This window comes from Sinocyclocheilus anshuiensis, unplaced genomic scaffold (assembly GCF_001515605.1).
Source record: "Sinocyclocheilus anshuiensis isolate Anshui unplaced genomic scaffold, SAMN03320099.WGS_v1.1 scaffold795, whole genome shotgun sequence".
Lineage (NCBI taxonomy): Eukaryota > Metazoa > Chordata > Actinopteri > Cypriniformes > Cyprinidae > Sinocyclocheilus > Sinocyclocheilus anshuiensis.
Window position 1 is genome coordinate 380,552 of NW_015549596.1, and position 19,419 is coordinate 399,970.

Genomic DNA, 19,419 nt, shown 5'->3' on the forward strand with positions numbered 1-19,419 from the left:
AGAGCCTGTCAAAAAGCGCCTGATTATTGGACTAAGTTGTCTTTCGAGTCTGATTGTGAAAAACACACAAGGTTTACATATACAGACACAACAGCTGGTTATGTCTAAAATTAAAGTAAACAGTTGAGAGAGAAACGCGTGCAGCTCTTAAAGGGACAGTAGCTACTAAATATGCTGCCACTGTCATTAAAGGGATAGTTCACCCAAAAATTACATTTCTGTCATTTACTCACATTTTGTCCCAAACCTGTATTAATTTCTTTTTTGTGCTGAACACAACAATTGATGTATATAGTGTATATAGTGTTTTATTTTAATATTTATTCATTGAATTTCTTGAATGTTACTGCTAAATACTGTACCTGAAAAATAAAGCACTGTTTGTTTTATTTCTATATTATGTGTATTTGTAATGTTTATCTTTGTTCTTATTTTCTAATAACAAAGATAAAATAATGACAAAGATTTTTATCGTTGCTCACTTTGCCTAAATGTCTGCAATCGTTTTTTATTTTATATTTTGTTAAGGTGTAAGAGGTGTTATGTTTCTGCACTCTTCCATTTTTAGCAAATTAAGAAAACTTTGTCTAAAACAATTTTTGTGATGGTTTGTATTTTTTGTGCTCTGTATGGAACATCAGTGCCTGTTTAAGTGATGAACTCCATTAGTTGTGTTTGTTTTCAGACATGATAACAGACGTTTTATACTTGTGCTACAACTTTTTGGCCTGTGCTACAAAACTTTCAACCTCTGTAGCACCAGTGCTATGTGGAAAAAAAAGTTAACGTACAGCCCTGACATTAGGTTTATAAAACATATGCTGCTTTATGATCGTTATTTAACTGTGGTTAATGAAACAGTCTCTCATCTCCATGATAAGGCTAAAGAGTGAGTGTCACAAATAACTGCTGCTGAATAGCCTTTTCATGTCAAAAATAGATAATAATTTAAAAAATAGATTGACTCACAGACAAAATATAAATATATAGAATATGTGAATTTGTTTTCAAACAAATTACCATACATCTAATTGGTTGGATATATAAAGACAAACAGCATGTTTAAAGTGTGTGAATTAATGAAAGCATCAATTTGATGATTTATGTTGTATTTATGACTGATTTATGTTTGTTTTTGGCAGTTTTGCACCTCCTACCACACAGTGAAGCTCCTCCCACAGCAATTCACCAGTTAATGCTGAATATTTCCACAAGTGAAGATGACAGAGTTGGCGAAAGAACATTGAAGAACATGAGTGATCCAGAACCCTGCAGAATTAAACAGGAAGATACTGAAGAACCAATAGGTTGGTGTTTACTCTTAATTTTTCAATAAAGTTATAAAACTTCAAACAGGCCATCAGATTTATTGGTTTATGGTTTCAGTTAGAAAAATCATAAGAGCTGTGAAATAATCAGTTAAAAGGGGCTTTCGCACTGCATAGATATAAGAACTTAGTGTAGGGGAATTTGTAATACCCCATTAGGGATATGCTGGTATCAAATTTACATGTTGCGATTAATTGCTAATGCTTTTATCACGGTATACGGTGTTATCACGGTATTGCAATTTAGTTTTAAAAAAGTGCTGTCATAATACAGTATAACAGGCTTAATATATAATTTTCTTATAACAAAAATAACTGAACATTTAAAAACAATAAAGCAATATACAAAAAAGTTAAAAAAAATGTACACAGATTAAAGTGCAAAAGAATTATAAAGACCAATAGTTATCACTTTACAATAAGATCTCATATTAGTTAACCTTAGTTAATGCATTAACATTAACAATGAGCAATAGCTACAGAAGTCATAAACTCTTAGTTCATGTTAGCTCATTAAATAACACAGTTGCAACTTTTGATTTGAACAACGTGTTATTAAATATTGGAATTACCTAAGATTAATGAATGTTAACAAGAATTTTTCATTGGCAGTTTTTTAACTAATGAATTAACTAATATTAACTAATGAAGCCCTAATATAGAGTGTGTGACCGAACAATAAAGAATCAAAACACTTTCATATATAATATACAATATCTTTGTAATCTCATCAGCTGACAGTGTAGACGCCTGACAAACGTTGTTGTTGTTGTTGTGATCATAAACTGTATGGATGTGATTACACGCAATACACAGAGCTTTTCCTTCACCATTGTAACGTGCTGCTTTTGCAAGGTTCAATGAAAAAGTTTCAGCTTTTATTTTCCTTTTTCGCCCTGAAGAAGATATCACAGGTTCATCAGGTTTTTCGAAATTATCCATTCTCGATCACTTTTAGTCAGCTTTGACGAAACTCCTCTCAGCTAGCACGTCTTTTCAAAGTGAAAGTAGCCTTGTCACCTGATCTGAATACAGCACGTTGATTCGCTAAAATGGACTTATCGGCTTCTGTTCACAAACAACAAGGGCGCTTGTCGGCTTCTGCAATAAAACATGAATTCGCGATGCCTTGAAAGTGGACAATACCAGCTTTTTTGACAAAACGTGTTTAGGGTTCAGATCGCACTATATATGGAGAATAATGCACAGCACTTTTAATGCATTTTTTTTTAAAGTGGTGTTTATCGGTTTTTGTAAATAAACTCTTCATATGTTCAGCTAATTGTCAGCCTCTTACATGTATGCTTCTCGTAAACAATTAGCGGTTATGCATATAAAAAGCTTTTTAATGAACAGAGTAGAATAATCATGGCTGATAGTAAGGCATGCAAAAGTAAAAGTAAACCAAATAGCTGTTACTACTTGCCAAACTTGTTAATGAAAACAAGGATATAATCAAAGGAAAATTTGGAGTTGGGATAACCTCCAAAACCAAAAAAGATCCGTGGGAAAACATGTGTGCAAATAAATGCAGTGTGTTTCTAAAATGTTTACATTCTGAGGCAGATTGCCGCCAACAGCCATTTTAGCCTTGCTGAAAAAAAATACATTAGGAACCATCACAGAATTTTCTAATGGTTTTACTGGTTATAATGGGAATTTTACTGGTTTTAATGGTAACTGTAATGGTGCCTGTTGGTCTCTACTGGTAAGTGGTTGCCTTCTATTGGTGGCTCGGAACATGTCCCAAAACACACTACAGGAAACCATTTTTAATGGTTTTAATGGTTAAAAGTTGATGGTTTGTATTGTTTGTAATCAGGGCTGTACGTTAACTTTTTTTTTCACATAGCACTGGTGCTACAGAGGTTGAAAGTTTTGTAGCACAGGCCAAAAAGTTGTAGCACATGTTCATTTCTTGTTTATTTCATGTTTACATTTCACAGTAAAGCACTAAGCTTGAGTTGGGAAGCTTGTAACAGTAACATGTACAAAATCGAATTTGTATGTAGAAAAGGTATATATTGTACTCTTATTAAATGTACCATTATTCTTCTATAGTCTTATATGGAACTGACCAACAACTTCAGTGATTATGTGTGATTTAGTCGCAAACTGAAGAAAAGTTTGTTTTTCAAAGCACTTTGTGACTTTTCTTACTTCATACACAAAAAAAGAGCAAAACTGACAAAATCTGATTTCTTGAAGATTTGATATTTTATAATAGGGATTTTATAATTGTTATTTTATAATTTCAAAATACAAAGAAAAAAGTATGAATGACTAATAAGCCAATAAGTGCTCCTCTGCTGCTGTCTACAGGTTATTATGTTTACATAAATGTTTGTTCACCGCAGTATATTTTGGTCATCCCATTGAAAATAACATTCAAATTGGATCATTTTGGAGCTTTAAAGTGCTGGAAACAGTTGTGTGAAATGCTTGGAAGTCATTGAAAATTGCTTGAATTTCTCTCTCAAATGGTTGTACAAACCCTGAAATGAATAATATAATAACATTCGACTATTTCTGCCACAACACCATGGTTATAGCAGAGATTATCTTACTATAGGGAGATGAGAGGGTCTGTATTACTTACTATTGGAGTAAGCGTAACGGCTAACTTGGAACACGTGTGCCATAATAACCAATCACATTACAGCTTTGACGTCATTGAATTTCAGTTGAAGTTGTGCGACATTCAGTCGCCATTTACGGATACCATAGGAATGAATGAGAAGTGTCGTAAGCTGAATCCCACCTGTTGCAAAAAGTCAGTGACTTCTCTTATAAAATGGCTTTTTTTCGTTGTAAACTCTAATAAACAAAAAAAAGTTAAATCCAAAAGTATTGCTTAGTGTAAAACACATTGAAGATTAGCAGATAGGCTGTCGATTTATTAAATGATAAGCCGTTTCCTCTTAAAAGCTGTTTATTCAGCGTAGTAAAGCCTCTCCTCCATTGACATCCATTAAAAAAAAAAAAGGCCTCTGGTCTCCTTTCCGTTAGCATTAGCAGTTACGCTTTTTTGGCTAATGGTTGCAGGCTTGCCTTTATTGGCTTTGGTTATAGTTAGTGTTAGTGCTTCTGGTTTTCTACGTCAGCGCCATTTGAGCTGTTTATAACAGAGATTTCTGTGCAGAATTTGAATGATTCTCACTGGATCTCACAGCGACCTTATTCATTGTGCGGTGAATTCAAACACTTCTCACTGGATCTTGCAGCGCTGTGCTGTAACAGTGCCGCGAGATCAACTTTGGTTCCCGAGTAAAGCTGTTCTGTTCTGACAAGTTTGTTTGCGTCGTGGTCCGAGCTGATAAACGGTTCGTGCTGCGCAGCTCAAACGAGTAGCAGGATTTTGTTATGCTTTTGTTTCGTTTGCCGTGTGATGTTTCTCATACGCAACAGAAATGGCAATGCGAGTTGAACAATGTGGTGGTCGCGCCAGTGCGACTGCTCACAAAATTTACTCGCACTGGCAGAAAAAATGGTCGCAGTCTGGAGCCCTGTAATGATTCACAGATTTAGGAGCTAGTTTTAGCGCTAAAACCCCTCTGTGAAATACTCTGAGCAAAAATTTAGGAGTCCTAAATTTAGGATTGACATGCCCATTATTTTTTTTTTTCAGATTTTCTTCTAAATCGACACGTTATGAGCTACTTTTACCCTTAAGGTGTTTTGTGAATATGGGCCCAGGAGTCAGTGTTGAACTTTAGTAGGTTGACAGTGTTTACTGAAGATAAAGATCTCCACACTTCCATAGGGCATAGAAAATGAGTAAGAGGATCCAGCCTCAACACTGCGGAAAACACCAATTCACAAGCTGATCAGCCAAACTGAACATGGTATCTTTATGGTGCATGTCGGCAGTGTTGTCTCCAGCAGGGGCGTGGCGAGCATGGAGGTGGAGCTCAGGTAGACAATATTATCGCAATCATTTTTTAACTCGATTATTGATATCACCCAGCCCTAGTGCGCACTTTGCTTTGGAACACACAGTGCAAACAGACTATATACTTACTTAATTGAATCACAGTCTTTTGCTTTTTGATATCAAACAGCCATATCACACTTATGATTTTAGTTTGACAGATACTTTCCCAAAGCAATAATGAAAAACAATGTTAGAGACCTTTTATGTTTTAGGAGTTTTAAAATATTTTGGGTTCATTTTGAAACTGTGGCAGCAAAGATTAGACTATGACAGTCTGCCACATTGTAGGTAATAAATGGGAAACACTGATTTTTTTTTTTTTGATGAAAATCACACTTTTTAACCCTTTGAACTTTTTTTGCTTTAATTTTAGGCCTGTTAGAAGTGAAAAAGGAGATTGAAGAACTGACTGAAGTGGAAGAGAAACATCATGTCAAAACTGAAGAAAAATCCTTGAGTCCCTCATTGAAAACAAGTGACAAAATATGTTTCACTTGCCCTCAGTGTGGAAAGAGTTTCTCATGTAAGCAAAATCTTGATCTTCACATTAAATTTCATCGTGGAGGGAAGCCGTATGAATGTGAGCAGTGCGATAAGATTTTCACAATAATAGGGAACCTTAATGAACACATGAAAATTCACACTGCAGAGAAGCCACACATCTGTGATCAGTGTGGGAAGAGTTTCCCACAAAAACGAAACCTTGATGAACATAAGAAAATCCACACTCTGGAGAAGCCATACACATGTGATCAATGTGGGAAGAGTTTCCCATTTAAAGGAAACCTTGACGAACATACGAGGATCCACACTGGAGAGAAGCCGCACAAATGTGATCAGTGTGGGAAGAGCTTTGCACAAAAAGGAAACCTTAACGTACACATGAAAATCCACACTAGAGAGAAACTTCACACATGTGATCAAAGTGGGAAGAGTTTCACACAAAAACCACCCTTTAATGATCACATGAAAATCCACACTGCAGCGAAGCCATACACATGTGATCAGTGCGGGAAGAGTTTCACTCAAAAAGGAGCCCTTAATGAACACATGAGAATCCACAATGGAGAAAAACCGCACACCTGTGATCACTGTGGGAAGAGTTATGCACGAAAAGGAGCGCTTAATGATCACATGAAAATCCACACTGGAGAGAAGCCATACACATGTGATCAATGTGGGAAGAGTTTCAGAAAATCAAGTGTTTTTAAAGTACATCTGCTTACTCATTCTAGAGAAAGACTGTATAACTGTGACCAGTGCAATAAAACATTTTTTTAGGCCAGATTTCCTGAAGGACCACATGAAAGTTCATACTAAGGTGAAGCCTTTTGTATGTTATTTATGTGTAAAGAGTTTTAGTCAGATGGGTGCATTAAAACTACACCAGAAAAGACACAGCGGTGTGAAGGATCATGTTTGCTCTGAGTGTGGGAAGAGTTTTTTTTACAGATGGTGCACTGAAAGTGCACAAGACAGTTCACACCAGAGAAACACCTTATAAGTGTTTACTCTGTGACAAGAGCTTCAAGCGGTCTGAATATCTGAAAATACACGAGAGAATCCACACTGGAGAGAAGCCGTATGCATGTGATCAGTGTGGGAAGAGTTTCAGAATAAAAGGAACCCTCAACGAACACATGCAGATCCACACCGGAGAGAAGCCACACACATGTAATCAGTGTGGGAAAACTTTTGTGCATAAAGGAAACCTTAACGTACACATGAAAATCCACACTGGAGTGAAACCATACACATGTGATCAGTGTGGGAAGAGTTTTGCACAAAAAGCACCCCTTAATTATCACATGACAATCCACACTGGAGAGAAGCCACACACATGTGATCAATGTGGAAAAAGTTTCAGAAAATCAAGTGTTTTTAAAGTACATGTGCATACTCATTCCAGAGAAAGGCTGTATAACTGTGATCAGTGCAGTAAAAAATATTTTAGTGCAGATTTCCTGAAGGACCACCTGAAAGTTCATTCATGTGTGTTCTTTGTGTGGAAAGAGTTTTAGTAACATGGATACATTAAAATCACACCAGAAAAGACACAGCGGTGTGAAGGATCATGTTTGCTCTGAGTGTGGGAAGGCTTTTTTTACAGATGCTGAACTGAAAGTGCACAGGACAGTTCACACTAGAGAAACACCTTATAAGTGTTCACTTTGTGACAAGAGATTCAAACGGGCGATATATCTAAAAATACATGAAAGGATCCACACTGGAGAGAAGCCGTATCACTGCCATTCATGTGGGAAGAGTTTCACTCAATTAGCTCCTCTACTCTTTCATAAAAAAAGATGCCAGTCGGAAATTACAGTAAGTTCAAGTTCTGATCTTCCAGGTGTGGTGCTGTGTAGGGCTGCATCAAACGATTATTTTGATAATCAAAAGACTATTAGAAAAATTAACCGATCAACTGATCATTGATTAATTCTGAGATTAATCAGTAGGCTTTGATCAATTATTCAGCTTTTGCAGTTATTAATAATGTTGAGTCATACTTATACCCATTCTAACTAATAAATAAAACAAGGAAACCACTCCAGTTTTTGAAAATGTCTTTTTTAATAAACTTCAAGTAAACTGAATTGACTTTCAGGTTTGCTGTCCTCCTTGATTTGATTTGATACAAAGCATGCAAATTAAGTATGCAGGTATAGGAACCCACCCCAGAGTGTAGAGTTTCACCAGTCCTTATCCAATCAGCTAACTGTTAAAAGAATGGGACGGGCACCAAGGACCATTAAATAAATAAGATGAGAGTGTTATTTGACAATAAAGAGAACAGGAACGGGCAGAAACCTCTTGCTGGAAACTTTGCTTAACAGAATCATTCATTCAGTGTCATCATCTTTACCTTGAATGTTAAATACAATGTACTTCACCTTAGTTTTGTTGTGATATGTCAGGATGTAGGATCAGCAGATCTTAAACAGATTCTTAAATTTCTAATCCCACAATGAACACTAAAACTCTGTGCAGGAAACAGAAATGATTAGTTCACCTCGCGAGTTCACCTTTGATTCAGAGTCGTTTGTTCATCCTGTAATAGTCCCATAGGCTAAGGCTATGCAGTCTGCACTGGAAACTTTGGGTCTTTGGGCCTTAGTCATTCTTTTGTAACAGTATGTGACAGCCTTATAATGGATACAGAAATTAGTTAATAATTCCCAATGGTTTTCAGAGCTGGTTCTGAACCAGGATCTGGGCATCGGTCCAGGATTTTTTTTTTGAGTGGAAAAGCACGGCCCAGTTACCAATTTGTCTCCGGCTCCGGTACCAGCCCTGGTGAAAAAGCGGTATGAGACTCCTGGTCTTCACTTCTAAATTTCCTACACTATACTCCCACCACTAAAGGTGTGCTATGTGAAGTCCCAAAGAATTGAAATGATAAACTGGATGATTTAATTCTTTGGAGCCTCCAATCCCCATAGATCCTGCCCAGCCTCAAGTCTCCTTCCTTGCTGCTGGTCCCACCCAGCCTTCCACTCATTCCACCCATGCTATGACCTACTATATTTGCCAAATACAACTATAATCTGCTAAATATAACTTGAGTACACTGAAATTGGTACGGAAGCTGTGTACGGAATGGTATACTAACTCCTAATGTATGCAATGTGTATACTGTTAATAGTATGTGAATTTTCTGTATGTATAGACTTTCTGGATAACCTACTACATTTACTGAAATCTAATGTATGCATCTAGGGACACACTGCAAGGGATACTATGACTGGAGGCGGGATAATAAATTCGCACATCGATTATGGGTCTCGTCTTAATTATAAATTAAAATGTTGATGATGGCTGGGACTTAATCTACCATACATCTTAAGATAATTATTTTGTGATGTTTTGGAAAACAAAGCTATACAGCAAAATCCCCAGAGTTAAATCAACTCTTCTCAGAGTACATATTGTCCCAATCTACAGAGTGTTAAAGTAACACTGAAGCCGAGTTAAAGTTAATGGGACAATTAAGCAGTTAATTAAGTAATGACTGAGCACTAGTAAAGAAAACCCACTGTTAACAATGTTGAAGATGAACAACTACTGCTCAGGCTTTTAGACATGAAAACACATCACATAATCCTCAACAGTGGTAACTCTGCTTCAGTGTTACTTTAACACTCTGTAGATTGGGACAATATGTACTCTGAGCAGGGTTGATTTAACTCTGGGGATTTTGCTGTGTATAATTAGTTATTTTTACCTATGTATAATTGAAGTATTCTACACAGTAAAAAGTTGTTCCTGTAAGGAGCTTTACTGTTACCTGAACCCTAAAAATGAGCTAACCTGTCAATTTGATTCAAACATGATAATCTTATTTTTGACAGTTAATTAACATGTTACCATAGTAAGCACATTTTTATGTTAACATTTTTTACAGTGTACTTTTTTTTTTTTTTGCTTAGCAAAATTAAATCTAATCAACTGATTTGAAGTCAAAAACATGATTTAATTTAATTCCACTGAATCAACTTGACTTCATGCCAACAACATTTTTATGGGTTAGAGCAAGTCTAGTGGTGAGTAGAGTCAAAAGGAAAGACATTTTTCACTCATGTGTAAACAGTAAGCAGTATGTTTGTGTGCCATTCCAAACACAGCCTTGGTCCTGGATGCCCGAAATAGCCACCTGGAAGCATTGCAAATATAGCTGCCCAGTGAACTGTCCTTAAAATGTACAATTTAAAAACCCAAAACCAATCAGATACTTTCTGACTTTCAAACATAACTAAAATTGAATTGAATGATTTATACCTATGCAAATAGAATAACATGGGGCCCTCTAAAGGGACATGGAGATGCCTTCACTCGCTTCTTGGGAGAATGCAAAACCTATTAAACTGAACTAACATATAAAGCATAGCAATTAAATAGCAAAACCAATCTAGTTTTTTTTATTTATTTACAAGATAGCATGTCAAGAGAAGAAGAGAAATGAATAAGACAGTTAATAAGCTACATGGTAGTTTATGACATCTGTGTTTAATAAATATGCCATAAGTGGTATAACTGGATGTTCTAAGCACAACAATGAAGAAAAAGTAAAACTTATATATATATATATATATATACACACACACACAGTATATATATATATATATATATATATATAAACATGCAAGCAAAAGAACATTTAAAAAACATATTTCTATAATACAGCATAATTTTTGTTATATAATAGAAAAATCATGATGATTTAATTTAAATCATAAAGTGAAAGTGAAAATGACAAATGTTTTTCTCCATTGTGAACTCTCCGATGCAGTTTCAGTTGAGAATCTGTAAAAAAAAAAAAAAGTCTTCCCACAATCAATGCAGATAAAATTCTTCACACAGTTGTGATGTTTCTGATGTAATTTTAAAGTGTTCAACAGACGAAAACTTATTCCACACAAAGAACATGTGAGGCTTCTGTTTTATATGAACTTTTGGTTCTTCAGGGATTCTGCCGAAATACATTTTTTTTTACCACACAGATTACAGTGAAATGGTCTTTCTCCAGAATGAGAATGCACATATAATTTAGGAGTGCTCACAACTGAATCTCACAATCTGAGATAAAGCACCAGAAATATATAAAGCAGAGGTCTCAAACTCAATTCCTGGAGGGCCACAGCTCTGCACAGTTTAGCTCCAACTCTAATCACACACACCTGATCCAGCTAATCAAGGTCTTCAGGATTAAACTTCCAAGCAGGTGTGAGTTGGAGCTGTTTGGAGCTAAACTGTGCAGAGCTGTGGCCCTCCAGAAGTTGAGTTGGAGACCTCTGATATAAAGCAAGTACAAATTACTCCCATCTTTACAGTAGTATTTTCTGCTGCTTTCATGTGTGTCCATTGATCTAAACATAGTTTGATTGTCCAATAACTACATTCATAAGCAGTAAAGGAATTATATCATTAATTCTTCATGGACTCGATATAAAGTATTTAATAATGCTTCAAGTATACAAATTCATTTGAACAATTTAGTAAAACAAGTATCTAAAGTGTATTTTATGATCGTGTAAATATTAGGGCTGTCAGCATTAACAGCACTAATGTAAAACGTAATGTAAAATGTGATTCTTGTGAGAATACAGCAGTAAAACCAGACAGATTTTGACAATACAGCAGTTTTATACTCTTTCGCCATAGCCTATATTCAGACTCAAATAATCAGTTTATACCACAGATACTTTGAATAACAGTGAGATCTCTGTTGATCAAAGGCTCGTTTCAGGAGTCAGACAGCTGCTGTAAAAGCCTCTTTACTTCATGTAAATAGTTCCTATTTTAACCTCATTCATTATGCTGATGTCTTCAGATCATCTGTAAACTGCCACCTAAAGCTAATTTCATTGGCATCAACGGTGTAAATGCCCAGCTAATATGTTAAATAGAATTTGTAAAGTCTGTATTTTATATATATATATTTATATATATATATATATATATATATAATTATTTCTCACTAATAACCTAACTGAAGCAGCACATGCCCTTAATACGAATTGTAAAAGCGACGTATGTTTAACTGTCAACTTGAGCTTTGAATCCGTGGCGGAAGGAAGGAGTTCTTTGATATTGCTCATATATGTGTGTGTATGTATATGGGTGTATGTGTATGTTTGTTTTGCACTGAATTAAATTGTTTGGAAAGACCTTCATTTTGACAGGGTTGTAATGCATACTGATATGATTTTACTAAGTGCTCCACCTGTGTGAATGCTAGCATGCGTGCGCTGTATCCTGGCCATCTCACTGAAAGAGTTTTGAGGTAAATTATTTTATCGTTTATCGTCTATAATTGTTCGTTGTAAACTGCGTTTTAATTGGTTTTATTGCTTGATAACGGTTTCTCATTGTGTGTTTCTGTAGCTCTTACGTGTTTTACTAACGTTTTTGAAAACATTAGTTAAGAAATATTGCCCATCAGTGCAGATTGAGGCAAACTAGGCTACACATCACTACAAATCAACGACAAAATAAATAATAAAAAAAAAAAAACCTGTGAACAAAAACAAAGCAAAATGACAAGTTAATATGAAGATGAGATTAACTGAAGAGTTATTTGTTACTTGGAAATCTCTACGTTTATTGCATACTCTTGTTTTTTATTCTTAGTTTTTTTGTTGCTGTTAATTTTAGTTAATTTTTTTTAACTGTTTAAAAAAAAGTTTAAACATCCATTTTACATCCAATTTATTTTATTAATTTATTTGTTTTGGCAGGTCTGCTCCTTACCACATAGCAATTCGTCCTGTCAGCCTACAAGTGAAGAAGCTCGAGTTTATAAAAGAACAGTGAGGACATGAGTCATCCAGAACCCAGCAGAATAAAATGCGAAGTTACTGAAAAACAAAGAGGTTGGTGTTTCTTCTTAATTCTCTACAAATGGAAGAAATGCAAACATTTTTAAAAAGGAGGAACTCTTGTTTTTTATTCTTAGTTTTTTTGTTGCTGTTAATTTGAGTTAATTTTTTTTAACTGTTTAAAAAAAAATGTTTAAACATCCATTTTACATCCAATTTATTTTATTAATTTATTTGTTTTGGCAGGTCTGCTCCTTACCACATAGCAATTCGTCCTGTCAGCCTACAAGTGAAGAAGCTCGAGTTTATAAAAGAACAGTGAGGACATGAGTCATCCAGAACCCAGCAGAATAAAATGCGAAGTTACTGAAAAACAAAGAGGTTGGTGTTTCTTCTTAATTCTCTACAAATGGAAGAAATGCAAACATTTTTAAAAAGGAGGAAAATGGTGTTGTAACAGGTTCAGTTAACAATGCAAATGCAAATAAATTGTGAAAATCAATGAAAATCTTTTAGCCAAATTGAGTCAAATTTAAGACACTGTTGTATTTTAATATTAACTACATAAATTTGTAGTTTTAGTAGTTCTTTTAATAGTTCTTACTACAAAAACAAGGGGTTCTATAATAATAATTGGAAGATCGATGTAAAAGGTCAGCTAAACTGTAATACATTTTTTTTTTAAATCAAAACATTCATAAATTTGTATAGCTTTTGTGGTAATTGTTTTCTTTCAGCTGCAGGGTTGACTTATCTACTTCTCCATCACTCTTCCTTTTATTTCTTTTATTTAATAAATTCATTATTATTATTTTTTTAATGATTGAATTCTTTTCACTTCCATTTTAGACCCGGTTAAAGAGAATGAAGATGGTGAACAACTGAGTGATGCAGAGGAAAAACATGTCAAAAGTGGAGAAAGTAATTTTTTGCTGAAAAGCAGAGCCAAAAAATCTTTCACCTGCTCTCAGTGTGGAAGGGGTTTCTCATGCAAACAAAGTCTTAAGATTCACATGAGAGTTCATAGTGGAGAGAAACCGCACACGTGTGATCAATGTGGGACGAGTTTTGCACGAAAAGAAACCCTTATTTCTCACATGAAAATCCACACTGGAGAGAAACCGCACACATGCGATCAATGCGGGAGGAGGTTTGCACAGGCAAGAACTTTTAAATTACATCTGCGTTCTCATTCTGGAGAAAGACCATATAACTGTGATCAGTGTGGTAAAAGCTTTTCTTATGGAGATTCCCTGAAGAGCCACCTAAAAGTTCACACAAAGGAGAAGCCTTATGTGTGTTCTTTGTGTGGAAAGAGTTTTCCACGACTAGGTGCTTTTAAATTACACCATAAAAGACACAGCGGTGTGAAAGAGCACATGTGCTTTGATTGTGGGAAAACCTTCATTACATCTGATAAACTGAAACGACACCAGATAATCCACAGTGGAGAAAAACCTTACAACTGTTCACAATGTGACAAGGTATTCTCTCAACCAGAACATCTGAAAAGACATAAGATGATCCACACTAGAGAAAGCTCTTTCTGACTTCTGAAAAGCCACACAGTGTGGGAAGAGTTTCACACATGTAAGTGGTCTTAAATCACATTTGCTTTCACATTATGGAAAAAGACCATTGTAAAACAGACTCCTGCCTTCTAATGAGACCTTCTGAACTTGTTCTGAAAACGGGACTGAGATCTTTGCCAAACCCCTTTCTAAATGACAAAGAGACTATCTTTAATATTAAAGACATTCTATACTTTAGTTTCATTTCAGTTAAGACTCTTGTTAGCTAGTTCAGTTACAGCCAGTTCAATTGTGCACTGGACAATTCAAATATTGATTCTGTTAAAATTCCTGTGACTTCAAAATGTTTAATACCTTTTGAGCTTTCTGTTAACTCTGATCAGTGATGCAATAAAAATGTTTTTGAACAGGTTCCACTTGGTAGTTTCTGTTTTCACTTCATTCATTATGCTGTTGTCTTCAGATCACCTGTAAACTGCCACTTAAAGCTAATTTCATTGGTGTCTACAGACTGAGGCAAACTGCACCATGTTTCATGTAACACACCCAAAAACTAAAAGCCAGTGAACAAAAACTCAGCTAAATGAAGTTGTATATCCTTATGTTTTTATCAAGTTTTTAATTTGCACTTTTTAATTATGGTATTTTTAAAAATATATCCCATCCAAAGTTCTGTTATGAAACTGTAAATGGTGCAGATTGATAGGTCTAACGTTATCTGACATAATGACTATTATCAAATGGTGCAGCTGATTGGTTCTCTTTTATATCAGCAGCCAATGAGCTTGCTGCTCAACATTCAAATGCTTGACTAGAGCTTGCTGTTGCAGTGCACTTCAGAAACTCTCCACCTTCCCCAGCTCCACCTGTATAGATCTACTATGGGGTAATTCATGTATGCTTTCAGCATCATTAATAAAGAATTAAGAAACACCAACCTCTCTGCTCTTTAGGATCTTCATGATTCATTCTGCTGGTTTCTGGATCACTCATGTTCTCAATGTTCTTTAAATAAATTCTATCTTCTTCATTTGTAGACTGATTGGAATATTCCAGCATTTATTGCTGAAATTCTGTGGGAGGAGCTTCACTGAAGGTGAATCTGTTTGAATTTGTTTTTTAGACAAACACTTAAAAAAACAAAACAAAAAAACCTATACATTCAATCTTATTTGTATCTGCTAAATGAACAACTGGACAAAGAAATATAGAAAAACATGAATAAATTGGTGTTTAGACTTAATTCTCTACAATTTTAAGAAATGCTCCATTTAAATGAGGAAAATTATGTCATAACAGGGTTGAGTTAATAATGCTAATGCAAATAAATTAATTTAAAGGGGTCATATGATGCGATTTCAATTTTTCCTTTCTCTTTGGAGTGTTGCAAGGTCTTGGTGCATAAAGAAGATCTGTAAAGTTGCAAAGACTAAAGTCTCAAATCCAAAGAGATATTCTTTATAAAAGTTAAGAGTCAGCCACACCTACCTAAAACGGCTTGTTCTAACACAATAATGTTCTTTTTAGTAGCTTCATATGACCCCTTTAAAATTAATGAAAATATTAGCTAAATTGTGTATAGCTATATATTTTCAATTTCAACATTACATAATTGTGTAGTTCATCAAACATTTCAAAGTTCTCACTACAAAACTGGGTTTCTATAATTTAAAATATTTGGAAGATTAGTGTACTGAATTCATGGGAAGTTCAACTGACGTAATCAATTTATTAAAAAAAAACCATTAAAAATTTGATTAATTTTTATGTTAAAATTCCAGTGAATTCACAATAATACACTTCAAGCTTTCCTTTAGCTTTGATCAGTGATGCAGTAAAATTTACAAGAAGTACAAAGTAAAATTTCACCTGTAAACTGCATTTAAACATTTCAATGGTGTCAAAAGACAAACTACACCATTACCATATGTCTTAACTGCTAAACCATATTCATGTAAAACAACCAAAAACCATTGAATAAAAACACAGCTAAAAGTTAGTCAAATGAAGCTGAAGAACTCAATTATAGTGTTATTTTTGCACATGAATCTTTACACTTATTTCTGAATTTGTATATTCCTATTTTTATCCTGACATTTTTTATTTGAAAGTTTTTTTTATATATATATTTTTTCTATATTTCTCCATATATCAAAGAAGAAAAGGGGTTTTCAATCATAAAGTGCAATAAACCTTGATTTAAAAATTAAAAAGTTAGTCCCCCCCCCCATATATTAGAATGTTTAATTTGAATGTTTAATTTTTTTCTAAACCAAAAAATAATGACTTTTTTTTTCTACTGTTCTACTAATCTACTGTTATTTGTTTACATTTAACAAAATAATAATTTAATATTTAAAATTCTACACATAACATTAAACATACACTAGACATTTTAAATGATAAAAACTGTAATATGTAGGGAGCTTTAATAAATGTTCGTGGAAGGATCGCTTTAAATGTGAAACCTACAAATAAGCATGCAGACATGTAGCATGTTTATGTTTATGTTTATAAATGTGCATTTTATATTATGTTCAATAAAAAAGAGGGGAAAACAAAACCTTTGGTGAATATACGGGAACATGATACTGAAGAACAGAGAGGTTGGTGCCACAGAAGCTGTGAAATGACACTTAAATTAAAAACACTTTCTATGAACTGGGTATAAAATGCAGCCTGATATTTTCTTCAGTAAAGAGGCTTAAGAAACATTGATAGGCCTATTGACAACATCAGGGACTCTGATTGAATACTATATGACTCTTTTTTTCTCATTATTAACCTTTTTCAGAAGTACTACATGAGTATCGCTTTGAATGGGGAGACATCAAAACCAATGAAATCTGACAAAAGTTGTCTTATATTGTTCCTTATGCTCAAACAGCATTAAACAAGCCGCTCACTTGAGTCTAATGAAATAAGACAAGCAATTTACAGTGTGTATATATAATTACTGCTAAATATGTTATATTGAGCCTATGAGGAGCCACAGGACCTATTAAGTCCATCACAGGTACAAACACGTGAATCTATAGTTACATGTGAATTAAGTTTGACACTGGAAACATTAAAATATTACTTTGTCATGCTCTTTTAATTATCATGGCAACATGTAACTATCTAATTATTTTATTTTCTATCAATTTAGTTACTAGAAAGTTAAATCTGGGTTTGTATGGATTTAGGTTCAGGAGTGTTACCATTAACAGGCTAAAATGCTTCTATATTGCATGTCAATAGTTCCTGTTTTCACCTCATTCATTATGCAGATGTTTTCAGATCACCTGTAAACTGCCAGTTAAAGCTCAATTTATAGGGGTCAACAGACTAAAGTAAACTACAGTATCACCACTTTTGATATCTACAGTTAATTTTCAGTAGTCTATAAATCATGTTTCATGTAAAAACAACTGCAAACTAAAACCCAGTTCACAAATATTAATCTAAATGTGCTATTTGTTGCTTACAAATCTGTAAATGTATTTCTAAATTAATTTATCCTTCTGTATTCCTTACCGTTACATTTAAAAAAAAAAAATATTATTATTGTTATTTTATTTGGATTCTTTTAATTGCGGTATTTATTCATAATTGTTTATCCCATATTTATTTTTCCATTCATTTATTTGCCCGATAAAAATAAGAATAAATGTATAAAATTGTAAAAATAGATTGATTCACTGACACAACAGTAAAATATAAGACATTCATTTGTTTTAAAAACAAATTCAGTATAAATTTAGATATAGATGAACATAAATACATAAAATGGGTGAAAACATGAATACTTTTTTAATTTTATTTTGGCAGATCTGCTCCTCCTACCACATAACAAGTTACCTTCACTGAAGCTCCTCCCCCAGCAGATCAACAATAAATGCTGGAATATTTTCCCATCAGCCTACAAGTGAAGAAGAAAGCGTTTATGCAGAACATGAGTGATCCAGAACTCTGCAGAATAAAACATGAAGATACTGAAGAACAAAGAGGTTGGTGTTTATTCTCGATTCTTCATTATTGATGCTGAAGAACAGCAGTTTATCAGATTAGTGTTGTAGTGTAAAAACAGAACTAGGAGCTGTGAAGTAGCCTAACATATACTTAAAGTAAAACTAAAGTACAAGACACTTTCCATCCACTGCGGTTCGAATTATATATGAACACAACATGGACCAAATACTTCTAAACGAACCAAAAACAGGACATTAATTTGTTTTAAAAACAAATTCAGTATAAATTTAGATATAGATGAACATAAATACATAAAATGGGTGAAAACATGAATACTTTTTTTATTTTATTTTGGCAGATCTGCTCCTCCTACCACATAACAAGTTACCTTCACTGAAGCTCCTCCCCCAGCAGATCAACAATAAATGCTGGAATATTTTCCCATCAGCCTACAAGTGAAGAAGAAAGCGTTTATGCAGAACATGAGTGATCCAGAACTCTGCAGAATAAAACATGAAGATACTGAAGAACAAAGAGGTTGGTGTTTATTCTCGATTCTTCATTATTGATGCTGAAGAACAGCAGTTTATCAGATTAGTGTTGTAGTGTAAAAACAGAACTAGGAGCTGTGAAGTAGCCTAACATATACTTAAAGTAAAACTAAAGTACAAGACACTTTCCATCCACTGCGGTTCGAATTATATATGAACACAACATGGACCAAATACTTCTAAACGAACCAAAAACAGGAAGTAATGATAAGATGCGAGGCTATGCGACATGATTTGAAGACGCGATGTAACCAAAACAAAATGAGCAGAGGCCAAACGTGGAGTAACAATGAGGTAAAGTGCCTTTTATGAGCTCCTTTTGGTGAAAATAAAATTATATGTACACGCATTGTGCTTTCACACTGGCAGGGCAACGTTTGTCGCGCAGCTGAACCGCGGCTTGTGTAGGCTACTGCAAATACAGACGAGTATCGTTCATTCGGTCACGCTTTTCAGGTGTTCTCCGACAACTGTCTGTCATGTGCTTTGATATGGGCAGCATGCTGTGATGCGGCCGTGTTCCCCTCTGTCACGTGCATATAACATGCTGTACATATAGTTTACATGATAAAAAGTAATCTTAAAGTTAATAAATGCCTCTAGTTTTAATAATTTAAACAGGCCTTTGGAAGTTTGGGCAATGACTCCTGGCAGTGATGTGTTTTCGTGTAGTTGATTCTGTCCTAACTCTAATATATATATATATTTTTTTAAAGGGGTCATATGATGCGATTTCAATTTTTCCTTTCTCTTTGGAGTGTTACAAGCTCTTGGTGCATAAAGAAGATCTGTAAAGTTGCA

The 19,419-nt window shown here is 34.5% G+C and overlaps 2 protein-coding genes and 1 pseudogene across 5 annotated transcripts in view; all 3 read left to right on the forward strand.

Annotated features, from left to right (window-relative positions):
* LOC107658403 (gastrula zinc finger protein XlCGF8.2DB-like) overlaps positions 1-6,564 on the forward strand; it is a 7,463-nt gene extending 899 nt beyond the window's left edge. The window contains exons 2-3 of one of the 3 annotated variants that reach the window (XR_001630784.1): positions 1,143-1,311; positions 5,659-5,678. Coding sequence is in view for 1 of the 3 variants with exons in the window: in XM_016446939.1 (XP_016302425.1) it covers positions 1,196-1,307; positions 5,636-6,543 (1,020 nt within the window). In the remaining 2 variants the exon portion in view is untranslated. Of the gene's footprint in view, positions 1-1,142; positions 1,312-5,091; positions 5,290-5,635 lie in introns of those variants that run through there. The other 2 variants (XR_001630785.1, XM_016446939.1) reach the window with 2 other exon arrangements.
* Positions 6,520-7,775, forward strand: LOC107658405 (gastrula zinc finger protein XlCGF49.1-like; annotated as a pseudogene).
* A 4,727-nt stretch (positions 7,776-12,502) lies between these two features.
* LOC107658404 (gastrula zinc finger protein XlCGF49.1-like) lies at positions 12,503-14,526 on the forward strand. Of its 2 annotated transcripts, none has more exons than XM_016446942.1 (2): positions 12,503-12,635; positions 13,431-14,526. In XM_016446942.1, the coding sequence occupies exons 1-2, from the start codon at positions 12,581-12,583 to the stop codon at positions 14,129-14,131; spliced, it is 756 nt and encodes a 251-aa protein (XP_016302428.1). In that variant the 5' UTR covers positions 12,503-12,580; the 3' UTR covers positions 14,132-14,526. The 2 variants fall into 2 exon arrangements, with proteins under 2 accessions (XP_016302428.1, XP_016302426.1); XM_016446940.1 differs by lacking the exon at positions 12,503-12,635 and adding an exon at positions 12,824-12,962.
* Positions 14,527-19,419: the final 4,893 nt, after the last annotated feature.

What these genes read in the sequence shown, in the direction of transcription:
- LOC107658404 (XM_016446942.1), top strand. Translation starts at nt 12,581, where the DNA reads ATGAGTCATCCAGAACCCAGCAGAATAAAATGCGAAGTTACTGAAAAA. An exon ending in AGTTACTGAAAAACAAAGAG is followed by an intron (nt 12,636 to 13,430) that starts GTTGGTGTTTCT and finishes CTTCCATTTTAG; the next exon opens with ACCCGGTTAAAGAGAATGAA.